General features: G+C 36.1%; 1 protein-coding gene across 1 annotated transcript in view; it reads left to right on the forward strand.

The window, feature by feature from the left end:
• The window catches only part of LOC123534583 (two pore channel protein 1-like), a 77,861-nt gene extending 61,693 nt beyond the window's left edge, over nucleotides 1-16,168 (forward strand). The window contains exons 18-25 of the mRNA XM_053518980.1: nucleotides 1,409-1,480; nucleotides 2,384-2,473; nucleotides 3,159-3,250; nucleotides 3,687-3,802; nucleotides 5,041-5,131; nucleotides 6,010-6,131; nucleotides 8,878-8,955; nucleotides 12,489-16,168. Coding sequence (XP_053374955.1) covers nucleotides 1,409-1,480; nucleotides 2,384-2,473; nucleotides 3,159-3,250; nucleotides 3,687-3,802; nucleotides 5,041-5,131; nucleotides 6,010-6,131; nucleotides 8,878-8,955; nucleotides 12,489-12,596 — 769 coding nt within the window. The 3' untranslated portion in view covers nucleotides 12,597-16,168. The remainder of the gene's footprint in view (nucleotides 1-1,408; nucleotides 1,481-2,383; nucleotides 2,474-3,158; nucleotides 3,251-3,686; nucleotides 3,803-5,040; nucleotides 5,132-6,009; nucleotides 6,132-8,877; nucleotides 8,956-12,488) is intronic.
• The last annotated feature ends 2,171 nt before the right edge of the window (nucleotides 16,169-18,339 follow it).

The raw sequence follows: 18,339 nt of genomic DNA on the forward strand, positions 1-18,339 counted from the left end.
TCCAACAATTATTTATGTGATTTTACCGAGCAAAATTTTTCTTTGAATAATCAAAATTCATTTCTGTTGGGAATTATTTCTTATGACTGGGAGTTTTTTGCTTCAAATTGGTAAAAATTGGAGCTTAAATGGCATTGGGAATGGGCAGTATTCGGCCCGTGAAACAGGTGGAAAAGGCCATGCTTGTCTAATCCCTTATCAAAACAAACAAATTAATAATTCACCTGTGAAAAAACAACTCTTTCCTCCAGCTATATGTGTGTCAAACAAGTATAATACACAACAGTCCGTGACACTTTGATTTACCGTGTAAACATGTTTGGCACTCCTTGGTAATTATCAACCCAGTCATTGATTTTTTTTTTTTTTTTTTTTGAAAAGCGGGAGAAGTATGGTTTTGGTCGGGAGACGGGAGGCAAGGTGAAAAAATCGGGATTTTGACCCTCCCGCGCGGGAGATCACATGTATGGCTGTTAGTACAGGTGAATGGCTCCATGTCGGTCAAGCACAGTTAACAAAAAAATCTTCTCCTCTGGAACTACTGGTCAGAATTACACAACTTGATCTGTTGCATCCTTCTAGGGTCCTCTCTCAATTTTTTTCCAGCAGTTTCAGTTAGCCCTTTTTTTCGATTAACTTAATCCACTTTGTAGATATAAAAATGCCATATGTTGTATCTCAAGGTAAAATTTTGATGTCTCATCAATATTGTAAATAGATAGAAAAAAAGAATAATTTTTTTTACTTATTAATTTTCAATTGTAAACTACCTTTTCGCAAGTCAGAAGTATAAGCATCAATGAAGTATGGACACAATCAAGCGAATAAGTGTGTTGTCATTCAAACTGTGAAATAAAAGCGATGCTATAATTACCTCATATACAAGAGCAGACGCAGTGGTCCAGTGGTAACACTGTTTGACTACGAAACCAGGGGTTGCGAGTTCCAACTAAAAATTACTTTACACCTGGCATGCTAAAGAACCAGGGAAGCTTCTGGTATTGGAGCGTCTTCTGTATCTTGCACTATTCTCCTACTAGCACGACTAACATTCTTCTGGAGGAGTTGCCCATATGGATTACTGGTGGCGACTATAAATAAGCTTACAAACAAACCTTATACGAGCTGCGCCGTGAGAAAACCAACATAGTGGCTTTGCGACCAGCATGGATCCAGACCAGCCTGCGCATCCGCATAGTCTGGTCAGGATCCATGCTGTTTGCTTAGGCTTTCTCTAATTGCAATAGGCTTTCAAAGCAAACGGCATGGATCCTGACCAGATGGCGCCGATGCACAGGCTGGTCTGATCCATACTAGACGCAAAGCCACTACGTTGGTTTTCTCATGGCACGGCTCATATACAGTAAACCAGCTGAATCTTAGGTCTCTATGTAAATTGTATTTTCAGATTATTCAAGATTAAAAAGAGGTATAGAGATGTATTGGGAACTTTGTTTATGCTGATGAACAGATTGTCAGGGTTTGTAATTTCTTTACTAAATATAAACAGTTAAACCTGCCACCTGTATTAAGCAGACAGGAAGTAAAGTTCCCAAATGGACTTTTTTTTAAATTTCAATTGAAGTTAAGCAGCTATATTGTGTCAGTCCACTGACTGGCTGCTTAGCACAAGTTTGAGCATTCTGTAAAATGAGATATTTTCACAAGAGGAACTTTTTTGGTATATTTACTAACTGTCCAGATTTGAGAAAATAAATACTCAAGAAAGGGCTAATATTACTATTATTGTTATTATTATTATAGTAAGAAGACCATTTATTGCAAAAAGTGGCCCATGTAAATCTATTTTAATTTCACATTTAATTTTTCGGTGCATGAAAAATATCTGATTTACAGTAAACACATCAGGTAACAGGCAGTATTTAGACTGTTTGGCAGATTGTCTGGAGTCATAGTAATTCACTAAAGGAGATCAAGCAACTGGTGTTGACCTGTTAAGTGTATAGTTAACATTTTCCTTTCAATGAGTCGGCCAGTGATGGATGGTCGCCAAATTTGTTCTGTATATTCCTTACATAGGCATCTGTAGTATTTGTTCAAATGTTTCCATTCAGTTGAACACAGGATATGCCATACCCAAAAATGTGGGGAAAAAACTGAATTGATTTCTTCTCATGGACGTTTCTCAAGTAACTTCTGTTTGAAAGGTGATTTTATATACAAGCCAAGAATATAAAAAATACAATACCATGCAGAATGTTTAAAATGAATTATACTTATAGTTCATGTGGTAAATTCTTTGGTCCTGATGTTACGGAAACGGAATTTCTCAAGTTTGAATGCATGTTGCAATTGTTTTGGTAGAATTTTAATATATCTCACATCAGATTACTTTATATATATATTTCTACTTTCCTTACAGATTGGTGATAGTGATTATATTGGTGTATTATTTCTTTGCCATCATTGCCATGGAAGTTTATCTGAAAACAGATCTTACAAACTGCTGCAAGTGAGTTCTTCTTTTGGTATACACACCCAAACAAATTTTAGTAACATTTTTTCAAGATATCCAAGCATTGAAGAGTTAGTGGTCATTGATTCATCTGACAGTGGTGTATCTGTAGTATTGATCATATTCAGGGATAGCTCTGTTTAAATCACTCTAACAAAATTTACATTTTATGTGGCATCTTCTTGGCTTGATTGGTGGAGTCAGACCTAAGGTGCTACAAAACAGAAGCTACCAGTATTCCAGGCTTAAATGGGGTTTGGAATCCAAAGTAGTCAAGGGCAAGTGATCACAAGTCAATAACATTATTCTTTTGGCCACAGAGACCCCACAGTTTACAGTAGTGGATACAATTTTGTCACGACACAACAACCCAAGCATTGAGCTTCTATGGACAAGTGACTGTGACACTGAATTGCTTGCCTGGGGCCTTGAGGCTGTAGGTTCAGGCCTTGCCTAAGCTTGAATTTTTTTGTATGAGGTGGCTTATAGAATGCCGGATTCTTTGCAGGTGACTGCCCGAGTCTGAAATAATTTTTTAGAGTTTTAGAAATCAAGTAAAAAAAGTGACGGCTTATTAGGCTTCCACAGCCCTTTGTCAATATACAAGTTTTATTATTAGTTTTAAGTGAACTTCTGTGGGATGATGTTAAAACATGACAATAAATTTTTTATTTTTTTTCAGGAACACAAGTGTAGAATCCTACTATGCAAGGACAAACACATCTCAGGGTTACTATTACCTCAACAACTTCGAAGACATCTTCATCTCGGGAGGTTTGTTTGCTTCAACATTTCTTTCTTAACCTTTAGCATGCTAGATAAATTGTTGCTGCTGGAAATGTCGTCTGCTAAAATTGTAAAGTTCATTCAATTTGCTCCAAAAATGGAAGAAATATTGTCAGAGTAGCAAACAGCTTGGAACCTGATCAGACGCCGATTTAATCGGCGTCTGATCTGGTTCCAAGCTGTTTGCAAAGGCTGTTAAATTCGCCTGCAGCAGGCTAAGGGTTAACAACTTCAGTTACTTAGAAATCATACAACCTTGTTTGCAAGATACTTCTTGGTTTGGGTAAAAGAAGCTACTTCTGTTGGGCGCATTTTTGTTGAGTTCTAATTTAATAAATATGCAACAAATAATATCACCTTAATTAAATCAATGAATTACATTTTAAAAAAAACACTGTTCAGAACTTTATGAATTCAATTTCAGTGACATTATTTGAGTTGACTGTAGTGAACAACTGGTATATTATAATGGAAGGGTATGCTCACCATGTCAGTGAGTGGTCACGTGCCTACTTCATGAGCTTTTATATCGTTATGATGGTAAGTTGGTCTTATTTTTTTTGAAAAATACTGTAAGTTGGGTAAAATTGTAATGGCTTTATTTTAGCTGATATTCATGAACTGTGGTTTGCGAATTCAAAATATTGTGAATCTGAAGAATCTTTCACTCCAGTAGAATAAACAACCAATAAGGGCGAATTCTTAGCAATGTGAACACATTTGTTGTCTATCAGAACATAAAATAAAAATGTCACAAAAATTACTAGTAGTCTACACTAATACTGTTTTGTCAGATTGAGTCTGCCTGCTTAGCTCGATAGGGAGAGCATATACCTACGGTTTACAGGATTGAAAGTTCTATCCTTGGCTTAGGCATATGTTCTTCATAATGATTGATTAAAGACACTGCATCTGAAATTATTCATTTTCCACCTCTGACTCATTTGCGGAAGTTGGTAGTTACTTGCAGAGAACAGGTTAAAGGTCCAATACTAAGGAAAGTGAACATTTTAATTTCTTTTAAAAAGCACAGAAACTATTTCATTTTATTGGAAAATGAAAGTTGGTATGTAGAAATTCGAAATAAATTGCAATATATGTACAATTATTTTTCTATGAAGTATGAAGAAAGTTAAAAAGACCTGGGGGGTCATTCTGTCGATTCATTGAAATTTCAACATAATACACATACATTTCTTTGAGTTCCAAAGACCTTCTGTAAATTTTGACCTGCCAATCTTCATTATTTAGTGTCTTGCAGAAGTCTATGCACTGGCTATGATAAAAATTGCCAACTCACTTTCCCTTAGTAATGGACCTTTAATAACTTGTATAGAAACCAGGAACACTGGCTAGGTTAACTGCTGGCCATTACATAACTGAAATTCTGTTGAAAAACATCACTAAACCCAAAACAAATAATATCAGATTGAAGACTAGTACAGCCTATGGCAATGTAGCAATTTTGATTTCTACAAGGGACTTTGCTCTGTTGGAATAACCTACTCATCTGTGCCAAAATGTTGGATTTTTGTCAGACTTCCTTACAAAATTATGTTCCTTTGTCCATACATGTACATAAAAACCTTTCAGCAGTTATCTTTATTCTGTGGACTCATTTTCATATTTACCAATAAATTAATGTACATTAATTTCAAATGTTATTAACTTTCATTATCCACATTGCAGTTACGAAAGTTTTATTCTTTAGATTAAGAATGGTAATTATGTGTACATAGAAATGGCTGAATACATGTACATAAACCTTTCTTTGTCAGGTTGTGATGAACATAGTGGTTGCATTTGTCCTCGAGTTGTTTTTATTCAGAATTACGTACAGGAGAACAATGAATCTGGAAGATATTGATGGTTAGTATATACTATACTGCAAAATTATTCTTTTTTGTGGTGAACTAATTTTTGTCGATTTCTTTGTTGAAGATGCCCTAGAAATGAGTAAAAAAATATAACATTGTCATTTGTTAATTGATTTCCATTTTAATTTGACTTCAAAGAATATTTGAGGACTGAAGTATCTTAATTCTACTTAAGGATAATAAATTTTTTTTAGAGACTGTGCTTTTAATTACTTTTAACAATAACTGTTGTTGAAACTAGAGAGTATTCATTGCGGAAGTAAGTAAATGTCAAGTTATCTTAGGGGCCTCCGTGGCCGAGTGGTTCAGGTCGCTGACTTTGAATCACTTGCCCCTCACCGATGCGGGTTCGAGCCTCACTCAGGGCGTTGAATTCTTCATGTGGGGAAGCCATCCAGCTGGCTTACGGAAGGTCGGTGGTTCTGCCCGGGTACACGCCCGTTATGAAATAATGCACGGAGGGGCACCTGGGGTCTTCCTCCACCATTATAGCTGGAAAGTCTGTATATGACCTATAATTGTGTCGGTGCAACGTTAAACCCAACAAAAACAAAAACATAACAAATATGTATAGACTACAGTAGTGTAACAGTATCTTTTGTTCTATATTAGATATTCTCATTCTTAAAAATTCTACATACAGTACTAAGCAGCCAGTCCAGGGTGCAACACAATTTTGCTGTATAAGGCTGGTGGCTGCTTGAGATAAGTTGAAATTAAAACAAAACTCAGTTTAGGAAGTTAGCTGACTGGCTGCTTAAGCAAGTGGCTGCTAAATACAGGTCACTGCTAAGGCAAGTTAAACTGTGTTTCATTGAAGTAATCAGTTACTGTATGTTCCAGCTTAATTGAATGCAATACATTTTACAGATCACCTGAAGTTAACCAAGGAGATAAGTCTGAGTGTGGAAGAGAAACATATGTGTGATAATCAAGACCTGATTATGACAGGCAATTATATCATCAGTCAGGCAAACTCTTCTGACATTTCTGTAAGTTTAGCATTCTGTAAGTTTAGCCAGCAAACTCCTCTGACATTTCTGTAAGTTTAGCATTCTGTAAGTTTAGCTAGCAAACTCCTCTGACATTTCTGTAAGTTTAGCATTCTGTAAGTTTAGCATTTGGGCTTGCCATAGCAAACTCCTCTGACATTTCTGTAAGTTTAGCATTCTGTAAGTTTAGCCAGCAAACTCCTCTGACATTTCTGTAAGTTTAGCATTCTGTAAGTATAGCTAGCAAACTCCTCTGACATTTCTGTAAGTTTAGCATTCTGTAAGTTTAGCATCTGGGCTTGCCATAGCAAACTCCTCTGACATTTCTGTAAGTTTAGCTAGCAAACTCCTCTGACATTTCTGTAAGTTTAGCATTTGGGCTTGCCATAGCAAACTCCTCTGACATTTCTGTAAGTTTAGCATTCTGTAAGTTTAGCTAGCAAACTCCTCTGACATTTCTGTAAGTTTAGCATTCTGTAAGTTTAGCATTCTGTAAGTTTAGCATTTGGGCTTGCCATAGCAAACTCCTCTGACATTTCTGTAAGTTTAGCATTGGGCACAGCATAGCAAACTCCTCTGACATTTCTGTAAGTTTAGCATTGGGCTCGGCATAGCAAACTCCTCTGACATTTCTGTAAGTTTAGCATTGGGCTCAGCATAGCAAACTCCTCTGACATTTCTGCAAGTTTAGCATTGGGCTCAGCATAGCAAACTTCTCTGACATTTCTGTAAGTTTAGCATCGGGCTCAGCATAGCAAACTCTTTTAACATTTCTGTAAGTTTAGCATTGGGCTCAGCATAGCAAACTCCTCTGACATTTCTGTAAGTTTAGCATTGGGCTCAGCATAGCAAACTCCTTTAACATGTCTGTAAGTTTAGCATTGGGCTCAACATAGCAAACTCCTTTAACATTTCTGTAAGTTTAGCATTTTGGCTTGCTATAGCAAACTCCTCTGACATTTCTATAAGTTTAGCATTGGGCTCAGCATAGCAAACTCCTTAAACATTTCTGTAAGTTTAGCATTGGGCTCAGCATAGCTAACTCCTTTAATATTTCTGTAAGTTTAGCATTTTGGCTTGCTATAGCAAACTCCTCTGACATTTCTGTAAGTTTAGCATTGGGCTCAGCATAGCAAACTACTTTAACATTTCTGTAAGTTTAGCATTGGGCTCAACATAGCAAACTCCTTTAACATTTCTGTAAGTTTAGCATTTTGGCTTGCTATAGCAAACTCCTCTGACATTTCTTTAAGTTTAGCATTGGGCTCAGCATAGCAAACTCCTTTAACATTTCTGTAAGTTTAGCATTTTGGCTTGCTATAGCAAACTCCTCTGACATTTCTGTAAGTTTAGCATTGGGCTCAGCATAGCAAACTCCTCTGACATTTCTGTAAGTTTAGCATTGGGCTCAGCATAGCAAACTCCTCTGACATTTCTGTAAGTTTAGCATTGGGCTCAGCATAGCAAACTCCTCTGACATTTCTGCAAGTTTAGCATTGGGCTCAGCATAGCAAACTCCTCTGACATTTCTGCAAGTTTAGCATTGGGCTCAGCATAGCAAACTCCTCTGACATTTCTGTAAGTTTAGCATTGGGCTCAGCATAGCAAACTCCTCTGACATTTCTGTAAGTTTAGCATTGGGCTCAGCATAGCAAACTCCTCTGACATTTCTGCAAGTTTAGCATTGGGCTCAGCATAGCAAACTCCTCTGACATTTCTGTAAGTGTAGCATTGGGCTGAGCATAGCAAACTCTTCTGACATTTCTGTAAGTTTAGCATTGGGCTCAGCATAGCAAACTCCTCTGACATTTCTGCAAGTTTAGCATTGGGCTCAGCATAGCAAACTCCTCTGACATTTCTGTAAGTGTAGCATTGGGCTCAGCATAGCAAACTCCTCTGACATTTCTGTAAGTGTAGCATTGGGCTCAGCATAGCAAACTCCTCTGACATTTCTGTAAGTGTAGCATTGGGCTCAGCATAGCAAACTCCTCTGACATTTCTGTAAGTTTAGCATTGGGCTCAGCATAGCAAACTCCTCTGACATTTCTGTAAGTGTAGCATTGGGCTGAGCATAGCAAACTCCTTTAACATTTCTGCAAGTTTAGCATTGAGCTGAGCATAGCAAACTCCTCTGACATTGCTGTAAGTTTAGCATTGGACTCAGCATAGCAAACTCCTCTGACATTTTAGCATTGGGCTCAGCATAGCAAACTTGTCTGACATTTCTTTTTTGGCTTAGCGTAGCAAACTCTTCTGACATTTCTGTAAGCTTAGCATTGGGTTCAGAATAAAGGATGCTTGTGAGAGTGTTAAAGGCCTGTATTCACTAATGTTTTAAATTGTAAATAACAAGATCAGTAATACTTTGGTAGTAAGACATGATTGTTATGATTCACCTTTATATTTTTAACATCATCTTAACATTCATAATTATATATTTTTGTCATATAAAACTGATGTTAAGAATATATTGTAAAGTCGGAAACTTTCATGAGGGTTTGATTTTGTTTTACTCACTAACAGACTATTTATGAAAATAATTATACTCGAGAAATTGGTGCTTTTGTTATACATATTCCTGTATGTTTCAGAAATTGGCCATACATCGTGAATATTCTTCCTTATAAATTTATTCTACATAATGAATATTTTACCTCATGAGCTGATGCTTAGTTTAAAAAAGCAAACTTTTAGTCTTGCGAAAATATCTCACGTTACAGTGTATTCAGCAAATTTTCCTTTACAGACACCTCTGTTATACAGAGGGGAGAGAACTCGAAGTAAAGAAGATTTCAGTTTAAGAATGTACCAGGATGAAGTGAAGGTTTGTTTATATGTAATATTGGGAAATACTTCAACTTTACAGTGATTGATTTTAAGTTGATTTACTTCTGTCTTGTAAACATGATTTGAATTCCTTTATGTTTATATTTAAAGACAGAAGAAGGCTAAAAAACTGAACTAAAATGGTCTGCTTAAAAATGTTTTACATTAATGGATCCATGCTACATTATTAATGTACACTTTCAGGGGCGTAGCCAGGATTTTGAAAAATGTACGCTGTACGAGGCACGAAGTGCCGAGGGGGGGAGAGTGTGGGAGGGGGTCTCCCCCTGCCACCTGTGGGGGTCCGGGGGACCTCCCCCGGGAAAATTTTGAAAAAAAGAACATGAAAAGACGCATTCTGGTGCATTTTAAGAAACGCATATAGCAACCCATGAAGAACTTTAGCATGCTGTGCTGCTTTGACCAAGTCACATTGAGGGTCTTGCATTGAATCCGTCAAAGGATTCAATGTATCTAAGGGACCGCTGACGCAACACAAAGCGACAACAAAGTCAAAAGACAGGACAGCCTTTTGAAGGCTTGACGCTGTGGACAGTTTTGGTGTCCATGCCAACTTGAAGGTCAGTAAGTGTTTCTAGAATTGACTTGAAGTGGGTATAGAAAGCAGTGATGCTTTCCGAGTGCTGAGACCACCGTGTTGGGCAGAACTTCTTTAAGGCTTCTCCGTCATCGTTATGAGAGCTATAAACTCCGAGACGTTTCGGAGAACTTGTGATAAAAAACAATACATCCCCAACAACGGTAAACATCGACTGCACAAACGCTACCCTGCAAGCATGACATATTGCTTAGTTTAGACGGTGGTTGCGACAGTGAATATACTTTGCGTTTGGAAATTCTGCAGAAAATCTTGCCTGCACTCAACGGTGACAACCGGACATGTTCCCAGCACCGTCGTAACCTTGTCCAACGATAAAGTTTGGGTTCAGGTTGTGTTTGTGTATTTCATCTAGTAGCAACTGGTGTAGTGTTTCACCTGTTGTTTCTATTGTCTGAACAAATGAAAGAAAATCCTCGTGGAGCACATGCTTCCCAGAACTCTGACGTTCAATATAACGCAGACAAAAAGCAAACTGTTCTGTATTGCTGACATCAGCAGATTCATCTGCAAGAATAGAAAAGTACCTCGCATCTTGGCAACGGTGCACGATAGAGTCCGAAATCTGATTGCCGCATATATGTATGAATTCGTTTTGAATAGAGGGGCTTAAATACTGTGCATGTTTGGGAGAATTTGCTAGATGGTCGTGCAAATCACTGTCTACTTCAGCGCGATAATTTATCAAAGCTCTGAAGTTACTTTTTTCTTCTGTTTTACCACGAAAGGCTATGTTTTGTTTTCCCAGCAAAACTATTGTTTTAACAATAGATGTCAAGGCTTTCTTATTTTTATCGACTTTGTTACTGTAAGCGTTCGAGCCAAACTCAACAACACTTTTTTCTTGATTTTGACATATTTTCATGAATTTGTCAGCTTTAGTCATTGCATTACTGTCACGGATCAGGTGATTTTTTATGCATCCCTATAATCCTAGACACATTGCTCCAGTCTACAAGGGGCTTAGCAACGAGAGTGTTTTCAGATGAATTAAAGACAAAACAAAAAAAAACAAAGAAAAATGTGTGCACAAAAAACACCATTGACTGGAGGACTATACCTTAAATACGGGTAGTTTTCAGTATCAAACACTAGGTCAGGTACACGCCTAGCTGCCCCGCTTTTGCTGTGAGTGCTTTTAGGCTTTACCCAACTCCGCGAAGGCTCAAACCTTGATATTAAAGTCGGCATTTTCATGGAATCAGACATCCGGAGTCTTCTTGTGACAACAATGGTTCCAATGTCTAGAAACCGCGCACCCAGGGAGCAAACCGCTGAGTACCCATCATTATGGCAGTGATCTGCCTGAAATTGTTTTGGGGAAGATGTGGACTCTGGGAGATTTTGTGTTGTCATCCGAAAATGACTGAGAATTATCAGCAGGAACAGTTGATGAACTTTCACTGTCATCTGGAGTAGAATTTGGGGTTTTAAAACACTGAAAAATGGACTTTTGTCCAGGAAGAGGTCGAGGAGGTTTTCTGGAGCTCATCTCTATTAAAAATATATATAGAGAGATCTATATAGAGCTCAAAAATGCCTTTGTAATATATATACATGTATATAGATATATATTTATCACATATATAATCTGTAATTTTTACAGAAATTACAAAGTATGAAAAAAAAATTCAGTTAGATATTTGCGTACTCGTACGTGTATTATATTAATATAATGCTGTACTCTAAATAGTGACCAGAACCGAATCGCTACACATACATGTAAACGATAAGTTAGTGCTACGTAGGAGTGACGTCATCGGTATAGACGGAGTTAAATGTGACATTTAATGATTTTGGCAGGTGTCAAAACTGACCCAGATTATTGATTTAGGTTACTTTCGGTACCCAGTACTCTTGCACTAAGTTCAAACCCGTTTACACCATATCATGTTTATAAATTATACGTGTAGTAAATGAAATACATTGGATATGAACTTGATTTTAAAAAAAAAAACAAAAAAAAACATGCTCTTCAATATTTCATATTTCAAAAAGTCAAGTCAGCCAAAAAAGTATTACGCAGTTGCGTAAACTGCGTAATGGGCGCTACGCCCTTGCACTTTTCATAGTTTCTGTGTAAGAGATAATGATGCAGATTTTGTCTTATATTTACCGCACTTTTGGGTCAATGTAGAATATGATAAAATACTGTTTTTTCAAAACTTCAGAATATACTTAGAAAATTTGGCAAATAAAAAAAACATCGGGTTGTGTGCTTGATTATTTGCTAGACTCATTTGAAAAATTGTGACCTAACACAAGTTTTCATAATGGGAGTCTATGAGAAAACCAATATTTTGATATTTTCGCGAATAGAATTTTTTGTACAATGTAGATTTTAATCAAACTTTTCAGTTGTAAATAAACATATGACCTATAATACAGTGAAATAAAATGTATAGGCCAGTGTGCTTGTTTTTTAAATATTTGTGCGTGATAAGAGACCGCACATTTCAAGCTGACTTCAAGATATCTATTGGAATTATTTAACATGTCAGATATTTGAATATCATGTTTTAACTTTAGAAAGATAGTAACATTGCCGTTGTAATAAATTTCCTCACCGGTTGCCATCAAGTCAGAAAGTGGTTTTCATTTCAGTACGCGAATCCCAATTTATTTCTTCATTTTCCGGATAAATGACGTTACGCTATTACTTCCGGTTAATCAAACGTGTTGAACTATCTAAAGCTTTAACTTGAACTAATTTTTCTTTTTCAAATCTTTGAAAAGTTTATGCTGCCAAGCTGACTAATAATGGCTTCAATAATTAGAAATGTTGATATCCTTGAAAATCTTTTGTTTTAATCATGCTGTTATAGAAAAAATATCAGATTGTAGATTTCAGCTGTAATAATGTCCCTTTGTATCTTTAATGTAAAATATATATGTTCCTTGTTATTTTATAGTCGTGGGTGGAGGAAGAATCTGCCGAGAGAGAGGAAGTTATTCATGGACTTGAGGAAATGAGACGAAGCCGTAGATCTACGGCTAACTCACATAATGGAATTATGTAATTGAAAGACACGAGCTTCAGGGTCCAGGGAGCTTGTAAGACAAAACCAAAGGTTTATGGTTAAGACTTGAAAAAAAGAACTTGTATAGATAAGTGCTGTTGCAGGCTAGTTTCTGAAGATATTTCAGCTTCCTGATTAACTGACACCACTTAATTATCAGAAAATAGCACTTCAGATGTTGCCTAACGACTTGTGTTCATATCTTGTATACTCCGTGTGTAGGCCCGTATTGTATATTTGTTTTAAAATATGCATTATTTTTTAATTTAAGATGAAATATCATTGACTTTTATTGGACTGTTTCATTTTAATTCTGCAACAGAATTTCAAGCAATATTGTGATACTAACATGTGATAATTATTTTTGTCATTTTTGTTTTGTCATATTTTATATGAAATGTTGTACATTTGCTTTTTTCTTTTTAAATTATGTTAAATGTATATAATGTACATAAAGTGCTTAACATGTTGTGTTAATTGAAGTAACATGACAATATTACATTGTGTGTAATTTTTAATAGATTCTTTTAAAGCCAGGAAGCTAAAACTTTATTTAAATGTTGCAGCGTGTAAGGAACAAATTTGAAATTGTTTGGTGAAGCATCTTTTTGTTCAGCAGTCTGTGTTTTATTGGGAGGCAATCATGTACAGCTTTTCAGTATACTAGTATTACTGTAGTTTGAGTTTAGTACTTGTTATAATAACATTCAAAATGGTCACATTTTAGTACTTGTTATAAAAAAATCATATTATATTGTCATTTCATGTGCTTTGTGTCCAAGACATTTTTATTTTAAATGTGCTTATAGGGAAGAGTGCTTTGCCATAAAAGTTTGTTTAATTTGTTAGCCACTATGAATTTGCAGTTATTGGATTTAAATACAAAGTTTGTTGTTCCTCCATGTTGAAATAAGTTGGGTACAGAAAGGGAGATAACTTGAAAAAAGTAGAGTCACATTCATGTGAACTGTCCAATCTTTCATTGAAACAGTGTCAGTAAATTTTGGAGTTATGTTGTGAACAAGGAAGGATTAAAGTACAAAAGGGAGATAATTTGAAAACTTAAATGGAGTTATGGTTCTTGGGCACTGCACTTCCTCTTAGTGTCTGTTTATATTTTCCCCAGAATGCAGTTTTCAAGGGCAAATAACTCTCTTTTTTTTTTCAATACCGGTGACCTAATAAATCTTTTTTCAATACCAGTGACCTATGATTTTATTGCATATTTTTGTTTCCTAGATGATTCTCTTTCAGTGTCCAAAGATTTAAGAAACTCTATTATTGGGAAAATTTCACCCAAATTCTAGCATGCACCTTTAAATGTCTTCTGTATTTCTGTAGTTATACTCTGGACAGTCAAAGAATACAAAGGACTTTAAGTAAAGGATATAAAACCACAGTTTATGTAATTTCCATGTTGGTATAAAATACATTGTTGTGTTAAAAGTATGGGTTATGGCCTTAATAGACATTCCACAAAAAGAAACATACTTGACCATGATCTATTTCTCGGACAAAATTCGACACACAGGCCTGATAAACATATTTTGATAACATCATGTTATGATTATATTACTATTTGTTTTGCCTTTTTGAATGACTTCTATATGTGACTTGGTTAATGTAAATTTTAACATTTTGCCCGCTGAATTTCTAAAATGGAATGGTCCATCTTTCAATTTGGGCAATACCATTTATTATTCGAAGGGTTGTTCTGTGAAAATTTACTGACTGAATAGCTAACAGTGCAGACCATGATCAGCTTGAATGGACATGAAAAGGTTGAATCGCTTTCCACCAGCAGGCTAAAGGTTAAACACCTGTTTTTGCCAAGTGTAGACTGTACACATATGAATTACATGTACTGGTCTTGATAACCATGTGGTTATTGCTGCAATATGTGCAATTCATTGTTAAATGTTGAGAGACATTTTTCTCATCTGTTCCCACTTTCTTTGCATGTCTGTTTTGTATGTACTCTAATCTGTAGATTGGATATTATTATATTTTCAATGAACATTGGCCCCCGATTTAAAATCAAATACATGCAGAAAAATAGTCTTACTTACAGTTTTCATTCGTACTGATGTTTGATTTTTGAAGATAGAAATATCATGTCAAGAAAAAAAAGAAAGGTATTAGTTCTCGCAATACCACTACGAGTAACATATGGGATATTTCAGTAATGACAGCATATTATGGACTTGTCACATAATTAGCATGTTTGTATAATTATGCAATGGCTGGAATGATTCGGCCTATTTAATATATTAATTACATACCAGTAACAGTACCATAGTAACTAAAGGTTATTAGCTTTGTATCGGGAAATATGCAGAGTTCTTCAGCGGAAATATTGCGCGACTTTAGGAGCGCAATATTCTTCCACTGAAGAATGAGTGCATATTTCCTGATGCAAAGATAATAACCTTTTTATTACATACGCATCTACATGTATAAATATTATGTAAAAATCATGAATATGTTCAATAGCCTATGTAGGATTGACAATACTAACTAAATAGAAAAAAATAGTGCAACAACACACACTGAATTACGTCATGCACCCATAATGAAATTCAGGCGTCGGTGTATGGAAAAATATTGACGTTTTCGATAGCAGTGGAACTTAAAGGGGAATAGTAACGAGTATGTAATATGGTTGTTTTTGCTCATAATACCTGCAAGTGTGACAAGGAAATTGAAAGAGGCCTGTATTGGTTCTTCCCAGGGAAGCTGGCTTCACGTGTATCGGTGCTATACACCGGGCACATTAAAGAACCAGACTGTCTATTCGCAAAGAGCTAGGCTAAGTTAGCCGGACCGGCCTGTATCTAAAAAGGATTTCTCTGTATCTGTTCTGTGGGCATTATCTCACTCTGTCTCTCTGGTCAGATCACTCTGTGTCTGTGCTAGTAGAGGATAATTTCGCACCCTGTGTGGCTGCATTTGCTATATGTAAAGCGCCTTTGAATGTGTTTATCATGAAAAGGTCGCTATATAAATCTGGTATAATAATAATAAATACAGGCAGGCGTAAATATTTAGGACAAGTTTGGAAACATTTGTCGGAAGATAATATGAAAATACAGCTGTTGACATAAGACTTTGAAATTAAGGAACTAAAATATTACAGTATACCAATTACTTGAAGTAGTTTTGGTGATGCAGATTTACTGTAGATTTGGTGATTTTCACAATGGTTTTTTTTTTCAGTACCATTTAAAATCAATGCCGTAAATTCAAAAAATCCAAAATAAAACGCCTTTTGTAAATTGTTAACATCGTGAACACAAGATCACTAAATAAAGCTTCCGCAAATATCACTTGGTCTACAGTATCAGAAGTTGCTATGAATTTATTGATATTTTGTTACAGAAGAATGTCTATCTGTATTAAATAGGCATAACCCATTGGTGCAATAATTCTGAAACTTGTTTATTCTATGCCTTCTATTATGATGATTTACCAGGGTTATGTTAATTATTGTCTGAAGCTATATATGTTAACATTATAATACGAAGGAAAGAGAATAGAAGTATTATAGGAGAGAATAAAAATAAAGATTTTTATGTATGTCTCTTGTTGTTTTTAGCTCGCCTGTCACGTAGTGACAGGGTGAGCTTTTGTGATCACCCTTCATCCGTCTGTCCACAGTTTCCTTGTGAACACGATAAGAGACCACACTTTGTATTCGATTTTAATCAAACTTGCACTCTACTTGTATGGGCATAACATCTCGGTTCCTTTCGAAAACAGGCCAGATCCCATCATGGGTTCCAGAGTTATGGCCCCTTAAAGGGCCAAAATTTGCTATTTTTGGCTTGTGAACACGATAAGAGACCACATTTTGATATCAACTTTAATCAAACTTGCACTCAACTTGTATTGGCATGATATCTTGGTTCCTTTCGAAAACTGGTCAGATCCCATCATGGGTTCCAGAGTTAATGGCCCCTTAAAGGGCCAAAATCTGCCATTTTTGGCTTGTGAACATGATAGAGACCTCATTTTACAATCAACTTTAATAAAACTTGCACACTTGTATTGGCATAATATCTCGGTTCAATCAGGGTAGTTGACTTTTGACTGAATTTATGACAAATTACCTTCCTTTATTTTATGTAAATGAATATAGCAGCATCTAATGAGATTGGTTTTAATTGTTAACCAGGTTTTCGTAAAACCTGAGTTATTAGACTGGGGTATGTCGTTGGTCTGGCGGGCGGGCGGCGTCAAACTGGTGTTTCCAGTCAATAACTTTTGTTTCGGTAAAGATATTTGAATAAAACTTGGTATGTATGTAGCTTATATCAAGACAAAGGCTGGGATTGATTTTGGGGTTTCTGGGGTCAAGGTCACTGTTACTTAAAATAGAAAAAGGGTTTCCGCTTAATAACTTAACTTAGGAATGAACTATCGTGATGAAACTTGGTGTATAGAAAACTTATATAAAGTTGTAGCTTGGGATTGATTTTGGGGTTTCTGGGATCAAGGTCAAGGTCAATGTTACTAAAGTTGGGGTTAGGGTTAAGAGTTAGGGGTTAGGGTTAGAGTTGTGCTTTAAAATGGTGCACTGTGATTCAGTATACTTTTTTATTCTTATGAAAAGTGTTGAAAACCTGGTTTCGTGGCACTGCCGCGTTTCTTGTTATTCAAGTCTTCCAGGGTAAGGAATAGTTATGCTAGTACAAAAATGCAGCATTTGAGCCAAGGACACTCAAACTTGGTATGGTTATTGGTTATGACTAGTATGTGACTCGTAGGTCAAAAGGGACTGTTACAAGAAAATATTTATCCTGATGATACTTAAAGTGTATGTCTATGTGATCTATGTCAAAACTTGATCTTATCATTAAGTGCAATGGTAATCAGGTGAGCGATATAGGGCCATCATGACCCTCTTGTTTTGTCCAGTAATCACCCCCATGTGTTAGGTTTTATTCTAATATGCTTGTTTCTGTTAAAAACATGCTTACGCTAAAATGACATCATGCTAACGTGTGACGACGTCAATGTTTTTGTTGCGGCCATGAAAGAGTGCTACTATACGAAATAATGTATAGTAAAATTGTGTTTTACCTAAATAAATACACTCAGAATAATTCACTCAAGCTATGCACATGTGAAATTATTCTACAGACGAAAAACCTCTTTCTGTGCATTAATAATGTTATAACAGTTTTTTTTATACAATATATCTTAATTAGATTGATATACCCTTTGAAATCATTAACATTTGTGGGAATCTAATTTCGTAGCTTTCATGGTTGTGTCATTTCATTAAATCAAGTTTCTCAATTTGTATATTTTACCTCGACTGGCAACAAGAGCTTGTAGAACACGAAATGCCCCCCTTGATGCATTCAGTAATCTGTTTTATTTTTCAAGTTATTGTCCGCAAATGGTTTTAACTGTTCCGGGTCACTGTGAACTTGACCTTTGACCTATTAATCGAAAAATCAATAGGGGTCACCTGCTGGTCATGATCAACCTCCCTATTAAGTTTCGTGATCCTAGGCCCAAGCGTTCTCTAGTTATAGTCCAGAAATGGTTTAACAGTGACCTTCACCTACTAATCAAAAAATCAACAGGGGTCATCTGCTGGTCATGATCAACCTCCCTATTAAGTTTCGTGATACTAGGCCCAAGCGTTCTCAAGTTATCGTCCAGAAACGGTTTAACTGTTCCGGGTCAGTGACCTTGACCTTTTACCTACTGATCTCAAAATCATTAGGGATCA

This window comes from Mercenaria mercenaria, chromosome 12, assembly GCF_021730395.1.
Source record: "Mercenaria mercenaria strain notata chromosome 12, MADL_Memer_1, whole genome shotgun sequence".
Taxonomy (NCBI): domain Eukaryota; kingdom Metazoa; phylum Mollusca; class Bivalvia; order Venerida; family Veneridae; genus Mercenaria; species Mercenaria mercenaria.